The sequence below is a fragment of the Perca flavescens genome, chromosome 24, assembly GCF_004354835.1.
Source record: "Perca flavescens isolate YP-PL-M2 chromosome 24, PFLA_1.0, whole genome shotgun sequence".
NCBI classification, from domain to species: Eukaryota; Metazoa; Chordata; class Actinopteri; order Perciformes; family Percidae; genus Perca; species Perca flavescens.
This window is the reverse complement of record NC_041354.1, coordinates 15,665,787-15,693,539: the sequence shown is the minus strand read 5'-3', so window position 1 is coordinate 15,693,539 and position 27,753 is coordinate 15,665,787. Positions and strand designations below refer to the sequence as shown.

General features: G+C 41.3%; 1 protein-coding gene across 2 annotated transcripts; it reads right to left on the bottom strand.

Annotated features, from left to right (window-relative positions):
• Positions 1-7,249: 7,249 nt before the first annotated feature.
• Positions 7,250-25,992, bottom strand: LOC114550725 (gastrula zinc finger protein XlCGF8.2DB-like). 2 transcript variants are annotated; one of them, XM_028571513.1, is made up of 3 exons: positions 25,712-25,992; positions 9,901-10,335; positions 7,250-8,978 (listed from the first exon to the last, which is right to left on the bottom strand). In XM_028571513.1, the coding sequence occupies exons 1-3, from the start codon at positions 25,773-25,775 to the stop codon at positions 8,905-8,907; spliced, it is 573 nt and encodes a 190-aa protein (XP_028427314.1). In that variant the 5' UTR covers positions 25,776-25,992; the 3' UTR covers positions 7,250-8,904. The 2 variants fall into 2 exon arrangements, with proteins under 2 accessions (XP_028427314.1, XP_028427313.1); XM_028571512.1 differs by having other exon boundaries at positions 7,250-10,335.
• Between the last annotated feature and the right edge of the window lie 1,761 nt (positions 25,993-27,753).

Here is a 27,753-nt window from a genome sequence, read left to right as displayed (position 1 = left end):
GATGGAGTGGGGGGGAGGAGGAAGGGGCACAACAGGAGCAGGTGGTGCGTTTGGAGGCCCACGCTCCATGGCTGCAGCAATCGTCGCTATTCTGTGGAGATGCGCCCGAGAGGCCGCAGCAACATCGCCACACGGTCAAACGGGCATTTATTACTTTGCCGCATCCCGGACAGCTCCCGCTGGCGCGCGCCAGGCAAACCCGCCGTCATAATAGCAATCCGCCATGGAACAAGCGCGCCTGCTCTTAAAGGGAATGGGAGATGACGCTCTGATTGGTTTAGTGCACGTTACGCCCAAACCGAACCCAGCTACTTTAGATTTGCGTCGAGATCCGCCCACAAAGCTACTTGCGTTTCCCGTTTGATACTTGCGTTTCAGATCGTTAAAATAGGGCCGTAGGAGTGGGCAGAGTAATTAAAAAAAAAGGTGGGAGAAACACAGGAAGTAAAACTACACAGGACAAGACAGAAAACCAGTGTACCAAAATAAAACACAGGACATAAAACGACACAAGACAAGGAAGGAAGGACAGACTATCAAAATAAAACTGGGTAGGGGAACGTGGGGTGAGTTGTGCCAGTTTTTACTCAAAGTGACTTTAAAGTGAATCCATGACAGTAATGCCTTCAACTTAAGGATGTACATATATTTCAGGATGTGGTGCATCCCTGAGAACAATAACTTTGGATCTGAAATAAATTGTTTCAGAAATATAGCTTTTGGGAAAAAAAGTGGTCATGTGGCACAACTTGCCCCTGATGCGGGGTGAGTTGTGCCTTTGGGGGGAATACGTTGGGGTAAATTGTGCCAGTGATTTCTGAAGTAAAACAGAACATTTTAATGTTATGAACTGTAATGCTATATGAAAGCAAGACAAATGCAATACAAAATTACTCATTTAAGGTTTATTTCGATATTGTCACCCTATTAAACTGTTGGAATAAGTCATATTTTGTAGTTTGGGAAAACACAAAAAACTTAAATACACAATATGTGATATTTGTGAATCATTTCAGGCAAAAAGGCTTTGGCAATAGATGCCTGTTTACATACATAGAATGCTGTCTGTCAATTATGTAACATATAAGAATAAAGTGACTAGGCTAATTTCTAAACATCCTATTGTGACTTAAGCCAATTGAAAACTTAATAAAACTTCTCTGTAATAACATAGTGCAAACTCAAAACTGAAATCAGTGTTAGATAAATTAAACAAATGGCAGGTAGGCCTAAATCAAACACTGACGAGGTTGCCCATCTCGTCACTTCTCCAGATTATCCCCTGTGAGTATGTAGGTCTAGGTGGTCTGGATCTGGCCTACTACTTAACATCCCACTTGTCAATGCTGCTCCCTTCTGACTGTACCACCAAGTTTTTGGGGTGTGGGTAGTTTCTTGAGCACATCACCTCTAGGGATGACTCCTTCATCACTGGCACAACTTAACCCAGGCCCTTTGGCACAAATCACCCCAGACCCACAAGTTTGAAAAAGTAGCATGATCCAGCAGTTAAGAGCTAACATCATGCATACTCTATAGACTCATTGTGTAGCCAGCTAAAGCACTAAAACATGTGTGAAATGTTTTTTAAACTTGTCTATAATTGTTCAGACACTACAATCAAAAAACCTTAATCATAGAAATTTTACTTTGAAAGGAAAAAAACTGAGTTAAAATGTGCTTATTTCTCATGCCATATGTCTCCCTTCTTTGGAGGATGAGTAAAATGGATGGCTTTTCAAAATGATGTGGTCACATGACCAATTTATTCTATGGTTTTCCAAAAACAAGGGGTGGCACTACTTCCCCCCTGGCACAAATCACCCCACTCTCCCCTACAGAAATATAAACAACCACAACAGAAATATACACAACAGGGAACATAAATATACACAATATACAAAACAGGAAACACAGAAATCTACAAACAGGCAACAGAAATATATACAAAGACAGAAAATTTCACAATCACAATAAGACAAAACATAAATAACAAAACCAAAATAACAGAACAAAATAGAACAAAATACCAAAACCATAACACTCTGCCGCTTAAACATTTCAAGTATTCTGATGTTGTAAAATCAGTGGAGTGCCTTATTCAAGTTTCTGTAGCGACTTTAGGAAAACCACTAACTTTATATAACACAGTATCAACTATCCAAGTGTCCAAACAGTACGATAAAGTTTGCCATCTGTCCGTTTCAGTCGTCCACACCAATGGTTCCCGAACCTTTTCACGTCGAGGACCCCTAAACTGACAAAAATTGGACCGTGGACCCCCATTTCAGAAGTTTGATCTGACTGGATTTTTGCTTTTAGATGTGACATTACAGAAAGTGTTTGAAACCCACGACCAAAATAATGACACGTCCTGTATTTGTGTAACTTTTGGCTGGAATTATAGTTAGAAAGAAATGATTCCCTTTTATTCTGGGGATCCCGTGGGAGGACCCCTTGGCACATGAAAAATGAATAAGAGCACCAACCTTATCAGTATTTGTTCCTGGTCTTCCTCCCTCTGTGGACTCCTGTGTCTGAGTATCTGATCTGACAACCCACTTCACCTCTCTCTCTCCCCCCCCTCTCTCTCTCTCTGTCTGTCTGTCTGTCTGTCCCTCTGTGTGTGTCTCTCTCTCTAAGTTCAATCCAAATTCAGACGTTTAATTTGAATAAAAACCAAAGTGGCATTGGCAAATGAATAAAGCTATTGATAAACAATTACAGTGACACATCATTCCATTCAAAATATATTAATATCATGTTCTTACTATCCTACATTTATTTCATTATTTAAAATTAAAGTATTAGAATATTGTTACATTATTGATTGGTGCATACACACAACTAAATACCATTTGTGCCCAGCCATAATATCTCAACCCATTTGAGACAGGCGTAGGAACAGACAGTAGGGTCAGTTTTGAAATGGTCCAACAACAGATCTGATGTGATTTTGATTAATAATAGAACAAACCCGATGAGCCTCGCTCCATTAGCTGGACAGAATTCAAATGATGTGAAGCCAAAGCCTGCTGTGTAGTCAAATCAAATAATGTCAATTAGTTTTGCATGGCTGTGTTGTTTTAAAGGAGCTGTAGTCAATACAGCAGCAAACAGATATTTGCTACGTAACAGATGCATAGTGGCAAGGGGGATATCCAAATATACTTGACAAAAGTAATTGGTTGAACTAAACCATTGTGACATTTTAGTATCACTCTCTCTTCTTTGTAAAAAAATCCATTATTGAGATTCTCACAAAAAACTGAGGTATGCGTTATCAACTGGCATTGCCAACAATGGCTAACCTGGTAGAGCTAATGAAAACAATGAAAATCTGAATTGGGGTGATAGTGGAATGGAACGCATTTAACTCGGGTGTGACGTCATCCCCAGCTCCGGGCTTCCGAGTTCCGAGGTAAACGGAACGCACTAGCTGCGTTTCATTCAGCCTCGGATAGAGTGGCGCGGGACAACGTGCGCAGGCCTCCGTAGGTACGAGCGTTCACGAAGAAGGTTAATGCTCAACTCATTATTCGTTGCAGTACTCTTCGAAACACCAGAGGGCGTACAAACTAAACATTCATTAATGTGACTGTCATCGTATCTCCAAACCGAAACGACTGTCTGCCTGTAACGCTGTTAAGAACACTCGTTCTATGAAGCCGTTAAAGGCTGTTTTAGCTTCCGCGTCATCTCCACGCCGTAGCCGCGGCGTCGTGACCCTTTTCAGAGTTCTGCGTTGGGGTTGCTTCGCATCGCGGGGCATTTCACCGCCGTAACGCCAAGGGGGTGTCGCCTGTGTCTGCGTCGCTCACCACCGAAACGCTACTCAGAATGGCAAACCCCATAGACCGCCGTGCTAAAATATTAATCTCAATTTGTTTGGCCTTTCCACGCTTAGATTTTGTAAAAAGTATCGAGAAATAGACAGTAAAATCCACTGACCTAGTTACTGTAAGCAGAAAATAAGTTGTGAGGTTATTTGCGAGGTGTCTGCCAGCCACTTTATGTTATGTTAGCGAGCAAACTTTAGCACAACTTGCCCACAAAGTGCTGCTCGCTGGCGCAGTGCTAATTTTGAAACCTTACTGACATATAGACACTTTACAAACGGATAACCCTGGCACTGTAACCAAAATATGTCTTGGTTTATTTGCAAAGATCATGTCAGTGAACTAGCACGTTGCTACTCCCCCACAGTAGGCTGCTTGAAACACCGACCATCAACACACAGGACCAGTTGACCAATCACAGTCCTCGCGGTCTGCGTCGCCTCGGCGGAGGGCTCGGAGAGGGGTTCGCGGTCTGCGGGGGTTACGCCGTCGATTCGACGCAGAAGCATGAATCGGCCTGAAGGCTCTTTGACTCTCTGTGGCCTTCACGTGAAGAATCACACAGATGTTTGTACAGACGAGCCTGCTCTTCCCAGCCGACCATGTTGAAATGAAAGCGCAGCGCGCATAGTTACTAAAACTCGGAGGTGCGCGGCCACGACCAGGCGCCGCCGCTGGAAACGACAGCTGTTGCGAGGTCACTGTTGTGACGTCTCTCGCCGGTAATACCGCAGCTACCATAAAACTAGCTTTGACAGAGGAGCATCATGCCTACCGAATGTAGCTAGCAAAAATGTCACTGGCATACTGCGTCCAGCGCAACGCACCAGGCTCACAAAACTCAAACTATCAAACTAGGCAGTTCTGTTCTAATATGAGTCAAGACTTTGTTACTGAATTGCCTTTTTCCTCCCCTAAAATGTTTAGCTGTAATTGGAGCTTCCCTCCCTCTCTCCCGGCTCCTGATTGGTGATAAGCTGGTTCACCTGCTCCCAGCTGCACACCTGCAACCCATCCACTAATCAACGCTGCACCGTAGCAACCACTCACTGCTGGTCACATCCTTGTCTACATATATGGTACAATTCATTAATTGCAATGTTTTCAGTCTCATACCTGGCTGTAGTCTGATGTAAGATAACCAATAATCTGTTAACTTTAATTAAAAAAAATTAACTTTTCTTTCAGTGTTTCTGAGTAGTGTTTGACCTTCAGGTAGTCCTCTTTCATCGCTTCATAGAGACAATTTGGGAGACTGTTGCGCAGCCGATGCGGTACTGAAACCCCAGGGATCGAAAAGTTTTACCTTCAAAGAGAAAATAATACATAGAAATGTGGTGACACTCACTATTTCACTAGTGACCATCAGCTCAAATTGACCATGTGAAACGTGAGGGAGGGAAGAAGGAAGGAGGTGTTGACATGTGGCCAACAGGAGCGTTACTCACCTGTGGCCAACAGACAACCGTTCTCTGGCACTGAACGCCTTCCAAAACCTGGTGCTGTTCTTGGTAATGAGTCCCCAGAGCAAGGTTAGTAACAAGCATATAACAGGAGCAGTAACAGGAGCCTGATAGCTGAAGGCTCTGGCTCCCATTCTACTTTTAGAGACTCTAGGTACCACCAGTAACTCTGAGTGCTCTAGTGGGACAATAAGGTACTAAGAGCTCCTCAAGATATGAAGGTGCTAGACCATTTAGAGCTTTGTAGGTCAGGAGAAGGATTTTAAATTCAATGCTGGATTTTGCAGGAAGCCAGTGCAGAGAAGCTAAAACAGGAGAAATATGATCTCTTTTCTTAGTTCTTGTCAGAACACGCGCTGCAGCATTCTGGATCAGCTGGAGAGTCTTAAGGGTTTTACTTGAACATCCTGATAGTTAGGAATAATAATAGGAATTACAATAGTCCAGCCTGGAAGTAACGAATGCATTGACTAGTTTTTCAGCATCGTTTTGAGACAGGATATTCCTAATTTTGGCAATGTTATGAAGGTGTTAAGGCTGTTTTGAGGTTTGTTTTAGATGTGCGTTTAAGGATATATCCTGATCAAAAATAACTCCTAGATTTCTGACAGTAGAGCTGGAGCCAGGGCAATACCATCCAGGGTTTTCCAGGACTTTCAATAACTTATTACGATATACTATGACTTATTTCAACAAACAATACTATGACTTTTTTAGATATACTATACTATCCTTGACTTTTTACTTTTTACTATACCATAGTATGACTTTTTTTGGTGGCACAGTGGTTCAGTGGTTAGCAGGGACTGCAGACTCTGACCCTTGGTTCGATTCCCAGTCCGGGCTTGGCTTTTTTTCTATGGAGTTTGCATGTTCTTCAGACTTTCTTTGACATTCTATAAAATTACTTTTTTCTATGACTTTTACTATACTATTGTATACTGACTTATTTATCACTTTTTTCCAATATGTCATACCGTGACTTTTTGTCACTGTTTTCGACACACTATACTAGGACTTTGTTTTCCCTTTTCTTCCATATACTAAACTATGACTTTTTCGTGACTTTCTTTCGACAAACTATACTATGATTGTTTTTTTGTATGACTTTTTTGACATAACATACTATTCATTTTTATTATTTTTTCCAAATGCTATATGAGGACTTTAACAATTTTGGACATACTATACTGAGATTTTTATCACTTTTGTTCTGCAAACTAAGACTTTTTTCAATATACTATAGTATGATTGTAACCTTTTTTCTACATACTATACTACGACTTTTTTTTCTCTGTTTTTCACCATGCTATAATATGGCTTTATCATGTTTTTGACATTCCTATACTATGACTTTGACATGCTATGGTATGGTATTTTCTAGTTATAAAGCCAAGCCCGAATTAAACCCAACATTATTAGGTTGGGTGTAAAAGTTTTAAACTACAATCCAGAATGGTTTTGAATGACAGAACGCTCTTCCAAGGAGATGGACACATGTAACGTTAAGAGTATGAAACAGCATGTTTATTAGGATCAACATACATTCAAAAACAAACAGTGATCCATAACAAACAAAATGAACAAGAATTAACTTTGGAAATGCAATAAGTTTAATTCAACATGAGTTAGGAGGAGACCTGCCATGCGCACAGTGTTTATTCGTGGCAGAGGAAGTGGGATACAGATATCAAAGGGAGACACTACCACGGGATACAGAAATCAATACATGTGAAGACTTTCAAAGGGAAGTGCACAAAAGAGGAAGTCGTTTATTCAGCATTAACATTTGGACATACTGGATTCAAATAAAGAATGTATTTAATGGCAAAGTGCATTTAAATGTCAGGGCTCAACTGTAAAGGTTACCCTTGAGTCAACTGGCCACACACACACACACACACACACACACACACACACACACACACACACACACACACACACACACACACACACACACACACACACACACACACACACACACACACACACACACACACACACACAATTTGGTTGTCTCCGTGAAGTTTAAACACTACGTCCGTACATTTGAGCGGTTGTGTTTGCCGTGAAAAGATACAGGCAACGCGCATTTTCTGTGCACAAATAACTTGAAAAGATCAAGAAAAGTAAATGAAGTGACCCAAGTCTCATAAAATATACTACACTATCAAGTTGGAATTAATAATTAAATGAATAACTACAACCAAAGTTGACATAGCAATAACCAGCAAAAGTTGAAAGATGTCAGAGTTCTTGTTAGGCAAAACTGCAGTTTGTTCAAAGTTACATAGACAACATGTATATTCCAGAACATTTATTCCCAAAATGAATAAAAGCAAAAAGTAAAAAATTAACAAGAAAACATGACATCTATCTCAACTAAAAGATCTAAGCTAAAGGACGAAAAGGATGTGTGCGTGTGGTTTTAGTTGTACACAGGGACGTCACTAGGCTTTTAAGACGGGGGGAGGGGGGGAGGACTATAATGTTGGCTTTTAGACGCATCAAAGCTGCATGGGGGGGGGTGGGGGTGGGTTTTTTTTACTTAGGCCAGACTTTGCTCCTGATGAGTTCTTCTGTAAGCAAGGACTTAAATGCTGTCTGTCTGCTCATGTAAACGTGTGATCAAGTAATAGCATACTCTACAATCTAATTCCTCTATAAGATAAGTTGTCTCTCTTTGTACTTTTGTCTAACTCTTTGTACTTCTAACGTTTGACTTTTCCGGCTATTTTGTAGCTGGATCTATATCATTTGTTGCGTCTGAATATGAATGGGGATACGGCTGGTGATAATGAGATGCTCGATACAGTTTTTTGGACAGAGAACATTTAAAAGAAGAGCTGAGTCTCTTTCACGGTGTGTTCAATGTCAAATCAAAGGCTGCAAGGTGGGGTTATTTTTGCTAACTATTAAAGTGTGTATGTCTGGATGTTTAAAGTCAAATCTGTGTAAGTTAAGGTACCAGGTTAGGAGGGAGGAGGTGCAAGAGGGTCAGTGTGAAGCCTAAACTAGCATCAACTTAGCAGTTTGGCTACCCAATAACTTAAACAAAACAAACAATATACAGAAGGTCTGGATGGCATTAAATCAAATCAATACATGTACATTAACAGAAGGTAAACCGTTGACAGCTTTGCTTAGCCGCTGTTGCTATGCTACTGCGAGCCCAGTTGGTTACATTAGCACTGAAATAAATCCGCTGGCAGTTCCATCATTGTGGGGAAGCCAGGCTGGGAGAATAGTAGACTGGGTAAATCCAGCCCGATCCGCCGGTGATTTGATTTTATCTATCCTGCTTCTGTTACAAATCTGCGGGGACCAATCACAAACTGGCTTATCCACCTGGCGCGGTATTATTGGCGGGTTTACCACGATGACGGAGAAGCGACCAAGCAGCTTTTTTGTTCACATTCAACACGGCGGGCACCGAAGTGCAGCCGCCCGTTGACGCCGCGGCCGCCGCTAACGTCACCCGGATCATTGGTCCGATTGGTCGAAGGACTATCCAATTGCGTACAGAGTCATTTGAACTATTCCCGTTGATCTTGTGCAGTAGAAAATCCAGAGCAGTTGTTGCTTTTATAGGGATGGTGTTGTCACAGCACTTCACACTTAAGGGAGACTGAGTTAGGACTGCCATTTTGGAGAGGGCTGGGGTTGCATGGATTGGCTGTTAGTTGCAAAAATGAATAAGGTAATCTTTGGCATTCCATGGAGATCAACCGTTACATTAACTTCATAGTCAGATACATTTTTCTTTAGACCTATCAAAATCATACTTAAGACATTTTAAAGCATACAATTCTAATTATCGGATTTTAGACTTTTTAAAAGAACCCACAGAGTGTTACATGTCATATAACCTTAAGAAATTTCATTCATTTTTGGTGTTTAAACCTGACTGATGTTCTATGCTCTCCTTCCGGACTAGAGCTCCACTTCACACCGCTAAATGGTATCTCTTATGTGGGTTCTCATGTGTTGCTGTAAATGTCCTCTCTCTGTGAAAGCTTTCTTACAGAGTGAGCAACTGAATGGTCTCTCTCCTGTGTGGGTTCTCATGTGTTTCTGTAAGCTTCCACTGACTGTAAAAGATTTCATACAGATGGAGCAGCTAAATGGTCTCTCTCCTGTGTGGACCCTCATGTGTATCCGTAAACTCCCACTCACTCTAAAAGATTTCTGACAGACGGAGCAGCTAAATGGTTTCTCTCCGGTGTGGATTCTCATGTGTGCCTGTAAGTGCCCACTCTCTGTGAAAGCCTTCTCACAGAATGCACAGCTAAACGGTTTCTCGCCTGTGTGGATTCTCATGTGGGCCCGTAAATTTCCACTCACTGTAAAAGCTTTGTTACAGACCGAGCAGCTAAACTGCTTTTCTCCTGTGTGGATTCTCATGTGTGCCTGTAAATATTCGCTCAGTGTAAAAGCTTTCTCACAGACTGAGCAGCTAAATGGCTTGTCTCCTGTGTGGGTTCTCATGTGTTTCTGTAAATGTCCACTCTGTTTAAAAGCTTTCTTACAGACTGAGCAGCTAAATGGCCTCTTTCCATGTCCACTGGCGCCCAATCTTTTCTCATGCTCTTTCTCACCAGTAGTACATCTTGAATCACTGACAAGGGTCTCTTTCCAATCAGCACTGGTATCAGGTTCAGGAGAGTGTCCAGGCTCGTCATCAGTATCTGGTTGTGAATGTGTATCTGGATCGGAGTTCGTGGCTGGTTCTGGTCCTCCACAGTCCTCTCCACCAGCTTCGGTTTCCATCTGTTCAGTTTGTCTTTGATTACGCTGTGAGAACAGATTTTTATCTTCATCATCTTCACTCTTCACAGGGACAGGAGTGAATGGGAACTTGATGGTATCAGCCTCCTCCGGCCTTTGAAGCTGCTCTTCATCCTGACTGATCCGGAGTTCCTCCTGTTCCTCTTTAATGTGTGGGGGCTTTGTGTCCTCCTGGTCCAGACTGGCGCTCCACTCCTGCTGATGTTCTTCACCAACAATCACTTTCTGGACATCTGAAGGTAAAGCTGAAACACAAATAGCCATTAATGTGAATCTTAACAATACTTTGCTAATTGGCTACATTCACTCCGATAAGGACAGGTTCGTAATGACTTCATCTACTCTACCCCGGGTCCCCAAAGTCCATCATACAATACTGAGCACAACTCTTCTGCTCTGCTTTTGAGTTTGTCGGCTAAAGCTAGTACACTTCCACTCAAAAAAATAAATAAATCATACCCCCACCCTGCTCTCTAACCAGCTGTAAATGTTTTCTCAGTAGGACAGAGAAAATTACAGAGCTGGAAAATAGGAAAACTCTGCTGCACCAGATCAGAGAGGATGAGGCCCTGCTCAATTGCACATTAGCTACGGCAAATGCTACAGCTTATGTTTCTGCCTCTATACCTGGCCATACCACTATTCCAGGATCAGACGCTGCTCCTGTCCAAGCCCTATTGATACTGAATTATTATTATTTTGCGCAATGAATCGCCTTTTTGGGGATCTGCCCATACTCGAAAACTCACGTAAATTTGCACATGCATCAGGCCTGGTAAAGTTTTTATATTTTATGGGTTTCGTAAATAGGTATGCAGAAACAGCTCTAGCGCCTCCCCTACACAACTTAAAAAAATTCAGCCTGTGCAGTATGTTTAATGTAGACTTCGATTCCCACTGCTATACATCAACCAATGTGCCCCTGAGCAAGACACTTAACCCCTAGTTTCTCTAGAGGTGTTTGACCTCAGACATATATAGCGAAGTCACTTTGGATAAAAGCGTCAGCTAAATGACATGTAATGTAGACTTACGAAAATTGGTACGCATATGTGTCAAGATATACAAAAAAGCCTGGATAACAGGAAGCCGGCCATTTTGTATTGAAAGTTCAAAATTAGCGTTTTTTTGCCATTTCCACACATCGTACTTCGTATCCGATATACTTCAAATTTGGTCCGTGCCATCTTAAAGTGGACAAATTATGCTTTTCCGTATTTTCAAATAATGGAGGTAAACATTAAATTACATCAGATTTCCAACTGTTGTGAACGCTCCGGTTTCAACTATTTTTTTTCTACTCTCGGCTGATTCTACGTTTACACGTGGGCGGCTATTGTCATAAATGGACATTTCAATCTCTCCGTTTTAAAAAAATAACATTGTGCACCGCTGTCAGTTTTCAGAAAAGTGTTCTTTTACATGTGCCCGTGTATATATGCCGTTAATGCCGTCAAAAGCATGCCAAACCTGTAGGTGGCAGTGTAACAAGAAGCTCAAGCCCACGTTAGCCAATCAGAATCACGAAAATAGCAACAACCGCAATGAATCACTTCCTCTTTCTCGGCTGCCTAAACCTCCGTTTGTCTCAGTTTACGTGCAAACGAAGATCTCAAAAATCTCTACTCTGGCCGGAGTTTTTAGAAAGACTCGTTTTCAGAGGAAAATTCTCCGTTTGCGTGTAAACTTAGGGAAATATCTCCGGTTTTCAAAATAACCATGTACGTGTAAACAGGGCCTGAGTGTTACGCAACACTTAGACAAACTTCTCCGAATGGTCATCGGTTCCAGTACTGGGGTGTTTTTTTTGTTGTTTTTTTTAAGATACTTAACAATGTCGCAAGTAGCTACATGGTAACGGCAGTAAAATAGGTCATCTTGGCTGCCAATGTTGTTAATTTCTCCCCAATTCTGGGTCACATCACTGCTGAAACACGTCAGGTTGGGTAGTACTTGGTTCAGCAGCCTTTGAACAGGTGTCTGTTCCTCGACTCAGATCAGTTAAATCAAAGGTAACCAAGAGAGGGACAATACTTGACAACCTAATTGGAATTAAAACTACCACTGCAATGATAGAAAAGGATAGGAAAATTAGATGTGGATTACTAAATATCAGATCTCTATCTTCTAAAACAGTACTAGTAAATGAATTGATATCTGATAATCAAATTGATCTATTCTGTCTTACTGAAACCTGGCTGGGCCATGAAGAATATATTAGTCTAAATGAAGCGACTCCTCCCAGTCATATTAATACTCAAATTCCTAGAGGCTCAGGCCGAGGAGGGGGAGTTGCAGCCATATTTGATTCAAGCCTGTTAATTAACCCTAAACCCAAACTAAATTATAACTCTTTTGAAAGCCTTGTTCTTAATCTTCAACATCCAACACGGAAATCAGTACAGCCAATTATATTTGTTGTTGTCTACCGAGCTCCAGGTCCGTATTCTGAATTTTTATCTGAATTCTCAGAGTTTTTATCATGTGTAGTCCTTAAATCAGACAAAGTACTTATTGTAGGTGATTTTAATATCCATGTGGACGTTGACAGCAATAGCCTTACTACTGCTTTCAACTCACTACTAGATTCTATTGACTTCAGTCAGAGTGTGCATGAGGCCACGCACTGTTTTAACCACACCCTCGACCTCATGCTGGCATATGGTATCAAAATTGAAGATGTATTAGTATTCCCGCAAAATCCTTTATTATCAAACCACTTCTTAATTACTTTCGAATTCTTAATACCCGATTATACAAAATTAGATAAAAGCTGCTATACTAGATGCCTATCTGACAGTGCTATAGCTAAATTTAAGGAAGACATTCCAACAGCACTAAACTCATTACCTTGTTTCAATACAACAGAGGACCTTTATGTAAACTTTAGTCCCTCTCAAATCGACAATTGTGTAGATGGTGTTACGGCCTGCCTACGGACTACTTTAGACTCTGTTGCTCCACTCAAAAAGAAAAAGATGAAGCAAAGGAAATTAGCACCTTGGTATAACTCCCAAACTCGTAAATTAAAGCAAAACTCGCGAAAACTTGAAAGTAAATGGCGCTCCACCAAACTGGAAGAGTCTTCTTTGGACTGGCAAGACAGTCTGAAAACCTATAGGACAGCCCTCAGACATGCCAGATCAGACTATTACTCATCATTAATAGAAGAAAATAAGAACAACCCAAGGTTTCTTTTCAGCACTGTAGCCATGCTGACATATAGTCACAGCTCTACTGAGCCATCTATTCCTCTAGCTCGGAGTAGTGATGACTTCATGAGCTTCTTTAATGATAAAATTATAACAATTAGAGATAAAATTCATCACCTTTTGCCCTCAACTTCTAATGGTTCACCTTTCAACGCAGGACTGCTAGAAAGAACAACTAGACCTGACATATACTTAAGACTGAAGTTAACTGAAGTTATTGTGCTGGGCCCTAAACACCTCCGAACTTCATTATCTAAAGATATAGCTACTCTGGATGGTGTTGTCCTGGCCTCCAGCACTACTGTCAGAAATCTAGGAGTTATTTTTGATCAGGATATATCCTTTAATGCCCATCTAAAACAAACATCGAGAACAGCCTTTTTTCATCTTCGTAACATTGCCAAAATTAGGAATATCTTGTCTCAAAACGATGCTGAAAAACTAGTCCATGCATTCGTTACTTCCAGGCTGGACTATTGTAATTCCCTTCTGTCAGGTTGCTCAAATAAGTCCCTTAAGACTCTCCAGCTGATCCAGAATGCTGCAGCGCGTGTTCTGACAAGAACTAAGAAAAGAGATCATATTTCTCCTGTTTTAGCTTCTCTGCATTGGCTTCCTGTGAAATTCAGGATTGACTTTAAAGTCCTTCTCTTGACCTACAAAGCCCTAAATGGTCAAGCACCATCCTATCTAGAACAGCTCTTAGTACCTTATTGTCCCACTAGAGCACTGCGCTCCCAGAATGCAGAGTTACTGGTGGTTCCTAGAGTCTCCAAAAGTAGAATGGGAGCCAGAGCCTTCAGCTACCAGACTCCTTTCCTGTGGAACCAGCTCCTAGTCTGGGTTCGAGGGGTAGACACCGTCACCTCATTTAAGAATAAACTGAAAACTCTCCTCTTTGATAAAGCTTATAGTTAAGAAGTGAGCAGTTGCAGCGTCCGCCTAACCCGGCCCACCTGCTTCTCTTCGTTGTCATCAGATTTATTGATGATATAATCAATAATATAGTGAGAGTAGAGGGAGGCCGGCCAGTACAGCCTCTCGTCAATGTTTTCATTTGTTTCCTTTTGTATGCATCCTGTCCCAGAACTGCTTGTTACTAACCTAGCTCTGGGGAGTTTACTCCCCGGAGTCCTTATGTTTCTTCTTCCCTGCAATGTCCAGCCGCGTTCTGCTGCGTCCGCCGCACCCACCCGTGCTCTGCAGCGCCACGTTTCATCCCGCAACGTCCTGCTGTGACATGAACTACAACGACTACCTTCAAAGTCACTGTTCCACTATCTTTAATGTGACTATTATCGCTACTGTTCATCACACCCCCAACCGGCCCCGTCAGACACCGCCTACCAAGAGTCTGGGTCTGCCGAGGTTTCTTCCTTAAAAGGGAGTTTTTCCTCGCCATTGTCGCAATAGCTACTGCTAATGCTTGCTCTTGAGGGAATTACTGTAATTGTTGGGGCTTTGTAAATTATAGAGTGTGGCCTAGATCCACTCTATCTGTAAAGTGTCTCGAGATAACTGTTATGATTTGATACTATAAATAAAATTGAATTGATTGACGGTAATAAGTGCTCCATTACAATCCAACGTTAGCATAGTGCTAACAATTAAGTATCTGCATGCTAATGCTTGATAACTGTAATCTTGGCAGCCAATGCTAGTCAATATCGGGTCACATTACTGCGTTATCTGAGACATGTCCGGTTCTGTGTTATTTGGTTTAAAAGCCTTCATTTGTGATCTTTCATGGTACAAAGTCCTGCTATATACTTGGTTGCGGTAGCTCCAGCTGCTGTAAGTAAAACAAAACTGGAGCGCAGTGGAGATTCCAGGAAACACGCTGGTCAATCAGAGTAGACTGGGCTTTCTCAGGAGGGGGGCTGAAACAGGCTCCAGCAGAGTGTCTCATACAGAGGGTGAATACAAGTGCAGCAGCCACGGGCAGTATGAGAAACAAAGTGTTTTCTGAATATTAAAGAAAAAAAAACACAACAAGTATGAACCTGAAAAGGCTATATACGTGTTCCCCTTTAAGACCTTAAAGGTCCAATATGTAATATATTTACTGTAATAAATCCCAAAATGACCCCATTGCGTCATCAGATATTAAGGAAACATGCTAAGTTGAAATACTAGCTTTTCTGACAACAATGCTAATGCGAGTAGTTTCTCCTTTTGAGATTTCCGTTCCGTGACATAATGTCGTTTTGCGTTTTGGCCCAGTTTGACAGCCAGGCCGGGTTGACAGATATTAGAGGTCGACCGATAGTGGATTTTACCGATACCGATAGTTAGGTTGGGCCGTATTTGCCGATAACCGATTAATCGACTGATAGTATTTAGAATTGATACTGGATAAAACAGTTGACAAAATACATAAATTTTTTCAAAAAAAGTCCAGACGCTTTTGCCAATAATCAATATAATAATGTCATATTTATTGATATTACACCCACAGCAATGCTACACAAGCATGTGTGTTGTCTAAAACAGTTCTGCTACATATTTGGAGTCATCCAGTGCAAAAATAAACATAATAAGCATTATAATTCATATAAAAAAGGACAAACTATTTACATTTCTTCAAAAAAGGCCCAAATGTCTGCCAAATCTCAAAACAGCGTAGGGCTGTCAAAATTGCTCAAAAATGACGTTTGAATATTCCCTCTAAAACAACACTGAATATTCGAACTATTCGAACATCTGGTTGCACATGCATCCAAGGTGGCGCGAGACATTGTGACATCAAAATGATGCAATATCCGGCCGAGCCGAGGTCGCGCACGGCTCTTTTTTTTCAGCGGCGTGCGACAAAGCGGAAACATGAGCCTGAATGAGTTCACCAACAACCGGATGCCAGGACTCTCAGAGTGACTGCAGGTCTCTCTGGTAAACTTACTGGGTTAAGAGGAGTTCTTTTATGGTGAATGAAAGGCTCGATCCGACGAAATAGGTTACTGAATCACATCGAAGCATTGACGGCAACGCTGCTGCCAGTTCGGCCGTTGTTTACCTTTTTCTTCTTCTTATAGTCCGTAGAAAGGGCAGCGTCAGTAGCATTTGCTCATTAGCGCCACCGCTGTTCAGGAGAAGACTGCAGCTAGTGTCACCAGCGCAGGTATAAATAGTCACGGAGATCTCTTGATGTCACATTTGTATGCGCCAGCTGGGCTGCATCCGGTATGTAACGGCTTTCAGGTGCGCTAGCGAAGCAGACAGCCAGACAGCCTCTGCTACCGCCAGCGGTTTTTTTCACTTTTTTTTTTTTTTTTTTTTTTAATTCGAATATTAATTTTCACCTTCGAAATTTGTTTTCTTAAAACTATTCGAATATATATTCGAATTTATAATATTCGTTGACAGCCCTAAAACAGTGACGCCATTCTTCTCTGTAGAATGGTTTAGAACTAGCCTGACGTGGTCCTACTCAGATTCTAGTCAGAATGTGAGTCTGAAACTGCTCCATTGGGCTGTGATTATGGGGCGTGTTCCAATAGAACCAGGAAAAAAAATGCCACTGCATTCATTGGATAGACCTACAACCAATCAGAGCAACGGAACTCAACACTGTATCGTCTCCATAGCAACCACTCTTTGCACAATGCATTCATTTTAACTTCCGACTTTTAGACTTTTTTGAAGCTAGATATATCATTTATTGCGTGTAAATATAAATGTGGATAACGTTAGTGACATGCTCGCTACAGTCGCATTTCTAGAGATGAATAGGCGAAAACACGTTTTATATCTCTCATTCACGGCTTTGTTCTAGCGCCGGCGCTCCCTCTCTTCTGTCTCTCTCTATGTCTCTCCACCACATAACGCTCTCTCTCTCTCTCTCTCTCCAGTCTCTATCTCGACGCTAGTACCGTGCTTTCGGACAGTTGTTGATGCTCCTCCGCTGAGGATTTTAAAATGAATGCGCTGTCGATTCTAAACATCTCAATTCTCCAGCGGATCGTGGACGATTTGGGTCGGACTTGCGTTCATCTTTGTCAGTGTTTTAACCGCTTGAGGTTAGTTAGCCTGCTAATGTTTAGCGTAATCTCAGCCTCGAAAGCAAACAAACAAACTGTTGTGCTGTTCTTTCTCTACTAATGCAGCATCTATTCAACAAATGAATAACTTTATAATGATATAACAAACCTTTTTGCTGTCGATGCTTTAAACGCGCATCTGATGTCAGCCTTCTCCGCACAGCATGTGTTCTCCGTGCAGCGCGCAGTAACACGTGTCGAAAATAAACACGAGGCATCAGTGATAGTTTTTATTTCGCCTCTAGAGGCCGCTATTGTAATGCATGATGCCAGCAGACCCTTCTCAGCTCTGTGTACTGTGTAATGAATGACAGCATGCGCTTCTCAGCCGCTCCAGCAACGGACGCAACCAGGCATGGATTTTTGCCGATAACGATAGTTCCACCGATCAACTATCTGTGCCGATTAATCGGCAAAACCGATGAATCGGTCGACCTCTAACAGATATACCTGTAAAATAGTAAACCCAGCGTGCTACAGCTGTAACGTTAGTACAGCCACGAAAGCCGCAAACAAACGAACGTGATCGACGGAGATAGAGTCAACCCGGCCTAAGTTGCGTGACCAGAGACTTAACAAACCCCGGGTAAATATTGGAGATTTATTTGAAAGACGGAGACAGCTTAGAGCCCAAAAGGACCCCGAGTTGGCTAATTTCCTCCTGAACAGGCAAGCATTACAGGGCTTGACATTAACTTTTTGAGGCACTTGTCCTTTGGACAAGTACATTTACGTTTCACTTATCCATGCATAAAAGACACTTGTCCGGGTAAAGCTTCCTCATTTTATAAAAAAAAAAAATTGTGTTTTGCTAATGCAGAATTTGAACAAACCATTGAAAGCATCCAAACACTATCAACATTAATACAATTCTGTTGAAACATTAGAAACAAACATGCCCCAACAATAGATTTCCCCTTCAAGAAAAAAGGATCTCCAGACTCCATAATACAAAGTAATATGTTGCACGCCGGTGTGCAGAAGTTAATATATTAAGATTCTAAGTCAATATTTTAAAGTTTAATTACTTTCAGATTCCTAGTCAATATTCTAAGTTACGTAGTCAATATATTGAGATACTAAGTCGATACTTTGAGATATTGAGTCAATATATTGAGATTGTAAGTCAATATTTTAAATGTTCTTATTGGTTTGAGATTCTTTGTCAATATTCTGAGTTACTAAGTCAATATATTGAGATACTAAGTCAATATTTTGAGATAAATCAATATATTGAGATACTGAAAAATATAGCGAGATATTGAGTCAATATTGAGATACTAAGTCAATATTTTGAGATAAATATATTGAGATACTAAGCCAATATATTGAGATTCTAAGTCAATATTTGACATTTTCTCATTACTTTGAGATTCTTAGTTTATATTCTGAGATACTAAGTCAATATTTTGACCAGAGGTAGTGGTGACTTGAACTTCTACTATATCTAAAATAATTTTGTAGACATAACAATGGATTTTGCCACTAAATGTTGGGGTTAACTTTTTTTATACAATTTCACAAATTTCTACCCGGCAGAGGATGATTTACCGAAAGGATACTTTTAAAAAGGTGTAGCTACTTTACAGTTGATTATTACCTGATATTTAATCTGCATATTTTTTTTATTATTTTTTTTCAAAAAGGAGCAAAAAAACCAACATTATAGAACGGCTTGTTTATTGCTAAGGAAAAATTAAATGATTTATTAAAAATGTAACAACAATAACTTATAACAATAACTTATTTCACCAGTAAGTTCCTGTTAAACAACAAAAACAACCACTGGATAGGAAAAGGGTATTTTACAACAACTTTGAATGCAGCACAACGCTGGCGGGGCGAATTTCAAGTGAACGCAACATCTGTGTTTTTCTGACAACAGCAGCGGCACACTGTCATATGTTTCTCTCCAGTGAAATACAGACACACTTTTACACCGTTTAGCTGTCAGCATTTTAACTGTTTACTCCAGCTGCTAGCTAACGATAGGCTAACGTTACTTGCTGTTGAGTGTAGTGTTAACTAGCGTAACATGCGGCGATGTTTATGTTGCTTCTAACGTCCGTTTTCAGAGCATCCGAGAGAAGCGCAGGCATTTCAGTGGCACTGCGTTGCAATTCGGTCCGGTAGATAACGGTCGTGCCGTATTAGCACCGGGTCTCTCCTTTTCTGTCAACAATGTGGCGAGGAGGTAACGTTAAGGCGGAGTTAGCAAGCTAACGTTAGCTAACTAACACCGGCAGGTTCACCATGCTTTCATGCTGCATTGCTTACAGAGAACGAGCTGAACAGCGGGCTGGGTCTAACGTTAGCGGTCCTCTGACCGGGATTGCGGGGGGAAAGAAATTATCGTTTCAAATCGGTAACATAGACGTAATGAGTGGCACATGACGTGAACTAACATGGCATTTTAGTTTGTTTGAGTTTTAACTTGTCCAGTGGGACAAGTAAATTTCTTTTCCACTTGCCCTAAAAAAAATCCACTTGTCCCGGACAAGCGGACAAGCCTTAATGTCGAGCCCTGCATTAGCTTCAGGCTAATTAATCACGGCTACAAGGGATGGGCATTTTATGTCATTTCAACATTTGTGAGCTCACAATAAATTATATAGCTAGTAGGGCTGTCCTCAACTAAAGATATTCTTAGTCGACTAACACTTATAGGATTTTGTCGACTAATCGATTAGTTGATTTAATTGACAGAGCTGTGCGCTTTGAGAGGTGGTTAAGACTAGAAAAGCACAATTAACCATCTGTAAAACTGGGTTTCCACAATTAATCCTGCAAAAGCACCACTTTAAATCTTGTGTTTACCATAAATGTGCTCAGAAGTTTCCTGAAATAAATATTTAAGCATGAATAAGCATAAAAAAATGACTAATTGACTAAAGAAATCTTAGTCGACTAAGACCAAAATGACCGATTAGTCGACTAATCGACTAAGAGGTGGCAGCCCTAATAGCTAGACCCGAGTATGTTACTCGCAAAAACAATTGAGACACGGCCAGTGAAGGGATCCCGACGGGTCCTGGCTAACGCCACCATGCTAACTCTGCTATCCCTGCTAACTGCTAATGTTCTCGGAGGACCAGGGAAGCGGGCCACGGCTGTTTACAACATGTAGCCTGTTCAGCGGCCGTAGCCGACAACCAGGAGGGGGGCTTTAAACCAGTAAGAGAGGACCGTGAGTTTGCAGTGTGTTTAGCGGTTGTTGCCGTAATTCTAACCCGATAAAATGTGTTCAGTTGGGAGGAGAGGACGGCAAGGTATTTTGAATTTGTACATATTGCACCTGGTCGTGCCATCTCAAAACCTTAACAATGAAAATTATGAAACACTTTTGTTGGCATTGAACGGTGTGGATGTGGCAGCCATTTTGAGCATTAATCGATGAACTTGTTGTATCTTAAGCGTACATTTTCCAATCTGCCCAAAATTTCTCATGATCGACAGTGGTCCAGTCTTGAGGATATCTACTAGAGGTGGGCAATATATCGTTTAGACGATAATATCCAAATTGTTGTCTGGACAATATGCAAAATTGGGATATCGAATATTTCATAATTTGTACAATCCGACCCCCAAAACATGAAAAGAGCTGAAGGAAGTTAAAGAGAAAACAAATAACGCACACTATAACCTTCTAAACAATTATATGTAGCGATTTTAATACTGTAGGTTTTTTTTTGACTGTATTTTTTGTACAAAATCACGATCGTCCCGTACGAGAGTAAGCTGCTACTAGTTCTTACCCTGCGCAATCACCTGGATACGGGATACAGGGGACTTTTACAAGGCGTCCTTAAAGTCTGTTCCCCTCCAGCTTTCTCCCAGCATGTAGATTGTGTTACTAGAGGGAAGAACACACTAGACCATGTATACTCTAACATCAAGAAAGCACACAGAACCGCTCCTCTCCCTCACCTGGGCCAGTCAGGTCACATCCAACTCCTGATCCCAGCATAAATCCCGGTCTGAAGGACTATACAGCCAAGTAGAAGGACTATCAGAACCTAGTCTGACCCGGCCTTGTCCCAGCTCCAGGACTGCTTCCAATAAGGACATGGTTGTGTGCAATATGTTACAGAACAGAGCCCTTTGTTTATTGTTATGATTTCATCTTGCTTGTACATTTTCCCAAGAGAACCACTGAAATAGCCTCCGAACAGGGCTTCTTTTAACTTCTAGAAGGATTTCAAAAATATTGTCTGAATATCGATATTGAATAAAAATATTGAGATACTCATTTTTGTCAATATCTCCCACCCCTAATATCTACTTGTCAATTTTTACTCCGTCATAGCGCCCCCTGCTGGCCACAGGAAATAAGCCTTATACAGCATTTCCCACAGGTTGAGAATTCACTTGTGGTGGTGGTGGGTGGCGCAGGATGTGACGGCGCAGCGCGTGACGGCTGGGTTATGTGATGAACTAGTCAAACGATGGTTTATTAACTATTTCTTGGAAACAATTGTCAAAAGGTGAAACATCGTAATATATAATACCCCTGTGTGCCACTGATTTTATTGTTGCATGTGAATTGCCGTGCCGGTGTGGTTTTATTCATTAATTGCATGTGTGTTTTTTAGGGTTTTAGCGTTCGCATGTTCATTTTAATCCCGTTTGCTGTCCCCGTGTGTTTTTTATAATCTACTGCATGAATGAACGGTTATACTATGGCGAGACGGCGCCCCCTCCCTTTTGACTTTGACGCAGCACGGCCTGGACTGATGGGCTGAGTAAAGACAGGTGCGTAAAAACTAATGATGAACTGATTGAAGACAGGTGTGGCGGAGAGACCGGGAGCAGTGAGAGAACAGACAGAAAAGGAACACAGGGAGCAGTGGAAGAGGGACGAAGGGAGCAGTAAGGGCAGGAGTGGTAAAATGTGGGCCTCCGGTGGCGTGGGACTGCTGGTGGATAGGACCGAGGACAGGACTGGAGGTAAGGCTGGAGAGGACGGTCGAGATCTGCGAGGCCTGTGCTGACGTTCTATGGGCGTGCAGAAGGATGCTATGCAGTGAGACGTGTGGTCGACAGTTTTGAATGTCATCATATATAATATATATATAAACTATGTGGTCTGTTTCGGAGTTCAGGAGCTCCACAGTTTGCCGTGACAGCGGCGCAGTGCCTGTCCGGATCGCTGGGTGTCTGCCTGGACTGTCAGACCCCGCTGCACGCTGGCTGGAGCTCTGTCAGGAGATACGGAATACTGGCCCAGAGAAAGGGACTAGATATCGGACAATTGAGCGGGACATGTGGATTTAAATCAATGGCACAGTGGACTCGCAATGGGCGGTGTGCAGGTAGCGGTTCACGGTACATTAACTTTTTTTTCTAACATGGATCCTCAGCAAACAGTGCCGAAAGCATAGGTGTGTGCGCGCGACACACACAGAAGGATGAATAGACTGTAACGAGAGGGGAGCGTGTGTGTGTGTGTGTGTGGGGTGGTGGCGGCAGCCTAGAGGGGAACGTGTGTGTGTGTGTGTGCTTGTACTAAGCTCAACTAATCAGCGTGCAGCCTATCGAAATATTCATGAGCAGACCATATAAAAAGGCAGAAAAGCTCTCGTTTCAGTCCAGTCCCATTTAACAGGGTAGCATTAGGGGCCAAAAAACCCGCAAGAGACATTTTCAGCCCAACCAATGTTACATAGCCTATTATTAGGAGACCTTAAGGAACAGCGTGAAGTACCGTATATAACCATTCTATCACCCCTTTAAATTTTCGGAAAAAGCTACATTTTTATTGCCTACATTGCTTACAATATATCTCAAAAAACTAAACATTAAGTGCATTCAAGTGCCATATTACATTGTTATTTTAAAGAAAACATTTTTTCAAATGATATCAACCTCAAACTAAGGCATACATTAAAACAAACATAAACATGACCTTAAGTTGTGCAACTTAACTTTCAGAGTTTCAACCTGAGACTGAGCTGTATATAGGCCTATATGTAAATATTAGTTATACTCAACCTATTTTCATTCATGTATTTGATTACAATGCTACACAGCTCTGTTTACTTATGCTAGTAGATCGTCGATCACCTGTTTCTCCGTGAAGAGAGAGAGAGAGAGACGCAACAATCAGCTGTTTTTCCGAAGGGATAGTCAACAAGTCGGCTCTTTAGATCAAATTGTGGCCACCGCTACGTATTTTCTTGTCTTTGTTTTTGGTAGTGGTTGCGTTTGGTGTCGTCCATACGACTCTGTGATTTACTTTTGTCGGGTCCGCTTCGTGGAATGGATGATTAAGTTAGACTGTTTTCTGTTGAGATACTAAAGCACTGACGTCGTGCCATTATTGTTGGCAACAACGTTGGTAACATTAATTAAACGAATCTTCGAGGCAAATCATTTTGCATCGAGGATTCTTAGTAATCGAATTATTCGAGTTACTCAAGGAATCGTTTCGGCTGGGACGATTCGTCGACGTAATCAATGACGTAAATGCGTCAACACAAATTATTTGCGTCGCACGTAGAAATCTAACATGGCTGCCTCCAGCAACAGCGCGAGTATGGATTCCTCACAACAACACGTTGATAAAAAGACTTGCACACGGTCTTCCAAAGTGTGGGAGCATTTTACTCTTACAGCCAACAACAACGTGGTAGTGTGTAGACTTTGTAAAATGCAGTTGGCATATCACACTAGCATGACGGCGATGCAAGAACACCGTAAGTTCAGCTCACCTATGCTTCTCCCATAGTTCTGGGTAGATGTCCTGCACTGACTTGAGTGTGAGGTAAACCGTGCTAAAATCGTGTCAACCGTGATTAATCCAGCTGCTAGCTAAAGGTAGGCTAACGTAACTGAACCACCAGCTACCGCTGACCTGAAGGAGCACCATGCGGGGCACCGGACCAGGTGTTGAGGAACTCTTTTGCAGCTCAACACGTCTACTAAATGCCGCTGATACGACCGAGCTGTGACGGAGGTCTGTAGCGGCTTAAACAACTTGCAATCGCCGCTCTGTAGCACGGAGCTCCGCTTCGACGTTTGTTTTTATCGCTACGAAGGAGCTTGCTACCAGCTTGCTACAACAGGTATGCTACATTCAAGAGACCATCATGGGATGTTAACGTACGTTACTAAGCAACAGGTGAAAATAGGGGCAAGGTTGCGCAATAACGTTAAAATGATTTGAACTTTTAGCGAGGAACGAGAAGTGAATTACCCGTATGTGTGAAAACAGCTTTATCTCACGCATACGTTTTGTTGTTGAATATATAAACCCACCCCCAAAAAAATAAAAATAAAAACTGGTAGGGAAAACACAAAATTGGCATGAATAATCATAACAGTATAAATACATGCCCCGTGTGTGTGTGTGTGTGTGTATGAGTCAAAACAAAATAAAACTTGTTTTGAACAATTTACTTGTCATCTGCAGATTGATTTTAAGTAGAGGGAGAATCTTGAATAATATTGAATCTTGAATAATATTGTATCGCGACATAAGTACCGTGATGATATTGTATCGTTTTATTTCTCCATTGACGGTTTGTTTGTTTAAATATCACAACACATGTCCATCATAAGATCAACGGGAACTTGTGGTTAGCTGTCTTTTTGCAGTTAAATTCCGCGCGCGCACACACACACACACACACACACACACACACACACACACACACACACACACACACACACACACACACACACACACACTTGTTTCAATTATGACAAATATGCTATATACGTTAGATTTAGTTCATAGTTTCCTGATTTTAACGCTATAAAGACCGTTGCCGTGCTTGCGTCACTCCCTCACCCCTCCTATAGTGCCTATGGCACTTGGCCAGTGCGAATGAAAATGGAAAAAAAGGTTTTGGGGGAGAGTAGTTAAAACTGCTTAGAAGTGGATTTTCCTACAACTACGTTCCTGGGGGAATATCGCTTCCTGCCCATCTCGGACGCCATCTTGAAAATTACACCTTTCTAGTGGTCAAACTTTGGTGAACTTTCTGCATGTTATTAAGGACAGCTAATAATATACTACAAAGAGTAACTGAGAAACCTTTTGTTAGATTTTTTTAGGGTTAGGTGTTGTTTTTTGCATATATGCTGCCGCCTAGTTTGTTATTAAGTAACTAGTAGCCTAAGTTGTTGTTATGAAGTTAGTTAGCACTGTAACATGAGGACACTTCCAACTCGAAACCATTCCCAGCTGCCGCTTTCACTGATAAACCCACGAACAGATAAACACTTAAATACGCTGCTTAGACTCTTAGTGAATCTTCCTCTAAAAACACATTAGCTTCGGGAGCTAGCTGCGGCTAAACGGGCTGTGAACGGTTTAGCAGCAGCTAACGTTAGCTTAGCCTCATTAGCACAGCGGTTAGAAAACAAACCTTCTCCTCGCAGCTTCGTCTCCGGTTTTAAAACCTCCTCCAGCTGTTTCCGGTGTCGGTCCATGTCTGAGCAGCAGACTAATACTCCTCGGGGGGGGGTTCTGCCGTTGTTTGGATCCGGCTAACGGCTCCTCTCGGCTGGCTGCTCCGGTGTTTAGGTCGGTGACACATGAACGGTAGTTGTCTTCTTCTTCTTGTAGAATTCCGGCAGTGTTCTTCTTCTTCTGTCCATTCCCGGCAGACTAGGCAGTGTTGCCGCATTGCTGCCTACCGCTGGTGATGAGGACGGTCTACACATAGACAGTATATCTACATCAGAGGTGTCAAACTCAATTTAACACCTTTTTTTATTTTTTTTATTTTAAACTTTATTTCAAAAGACAATTTACAATCATCGCAGTACGTAAACCAATAGGATACAAAAATATATACACATAATAAAAAAAAAAAACACCCTTTAATTTTTTTAATATTTTTTAATATTAAAAAATGCCATGATAATGTGTAGGGGGGTTAGCTGAGTTCCCCAAAAGTGGTTTGACCTGAATCGGTCAAAAGGACAGGCCAGATAATAGATTTATGGCATTCTTTAATATTCTTTAATATTACAAAAATTAAAGGATGTTTTTTTTTGAAAAAAGTGATTTGACGTGAATAGGTTGAAAGGGCAAGCTGCATAATAGATTTTTCAAATGTGTCGAATATCCAACGTCCAATATAAAACAAACTTTACCACGGTACATAATATATGAAAGTAATAATCTAAACAGAGGGAAATAAAGGAAACAATAAAGGGACAGACTTTCAAGAATGTTAAAAATAAAGACAGCAGGAGTACTTAAACAAAGGGATTTGAGTAGATATCAGATATTAATATAGCGTTCTTATTGGATACCAACTTGAGAGACTCAAAGAACATGTCAAATTCAACCTGGAATAGTTTGAAGCACGGTGTTGAACTGGAAAATGTTGCCTTGTGGATATGAAACTTACCTAACAAATTCAAGACATTTACAATATTACACAATTTTCTATCTTTACATTCAGAATAAACTCAATTTCACTATGGGCCACACTGGAAACAAAGAATGACATCCAGGGCCGGACATGTTTAGTTTATTCACATGCTTTTATTTCATCAAAAAGTCAAGGAGCTTTTACTGGATTATTGCGCATCTCATATAGTCTTCTCACTTGCAGTTTGGTCCACATAAAGCAAAAAAGTAACTTAGCCATCAAAGAAAAAAAGCGACAAAAAAATGTCGTAAAAGCATTGGAGAAAAAAAAACTGCAAGAAAAGGCCCCAAAAACGTTGGAAAAAGTGGCAAAAACTTCAGAAAAAGCTACAAAAACTGGATGGGCCAAAATTGTGTTGTGAACATAAATTGATATACGGGCCGGATCAAAACCTGCAAGGGGCCCGGATTTGGCCCGCGGGCCTCGAGTTTGACACGTGTGGTCTACATCAGAGCTCCTCCTGGACCTTTATTTTCCTAAACAGGTCCGTGGATTTGACGATCAAGGAAAATACAGGAACTTAAAAATGTGAAACATGTGTTGATTCAACTGGAAGATACAAAATTAAACGAGCATGAGAAGAAATACATAAAGAAGTGCAATACTGCAAATAACATTTTACAAAATGAAATGACAAAAATATCCTTATTGAATGAAAACATAGTGTATGCCCTTAAAAACAAAGACATTCAAGGTGTGTGTCTGGTTTTCACTCCTGCATCCTGTTAGTCCATCAGTGGAGTTCTGCCTCCACCTAGCGGCTGAAACACAGAACAGCACGTTTCCTCCTCCCTTTCTCGTCCTCTTCGCTTGGCTGAAGCCATTTCAGAGCCAGAGCCAAAAAAAAAAAAAAAAAAAAAAAACATGACTGTAACAGCTTCTCATTCAAAGATGACAACAAGTCATGTGTATTAGTGAGTTTTTGTAGCGATTCATCATCCCGTATGTTGAATATCTGTGGCCAATCCTCATTTTCTCAAATCAAAACATGTTTGAAAAAAGAAAAGAAATGATTTTTCGTAGGA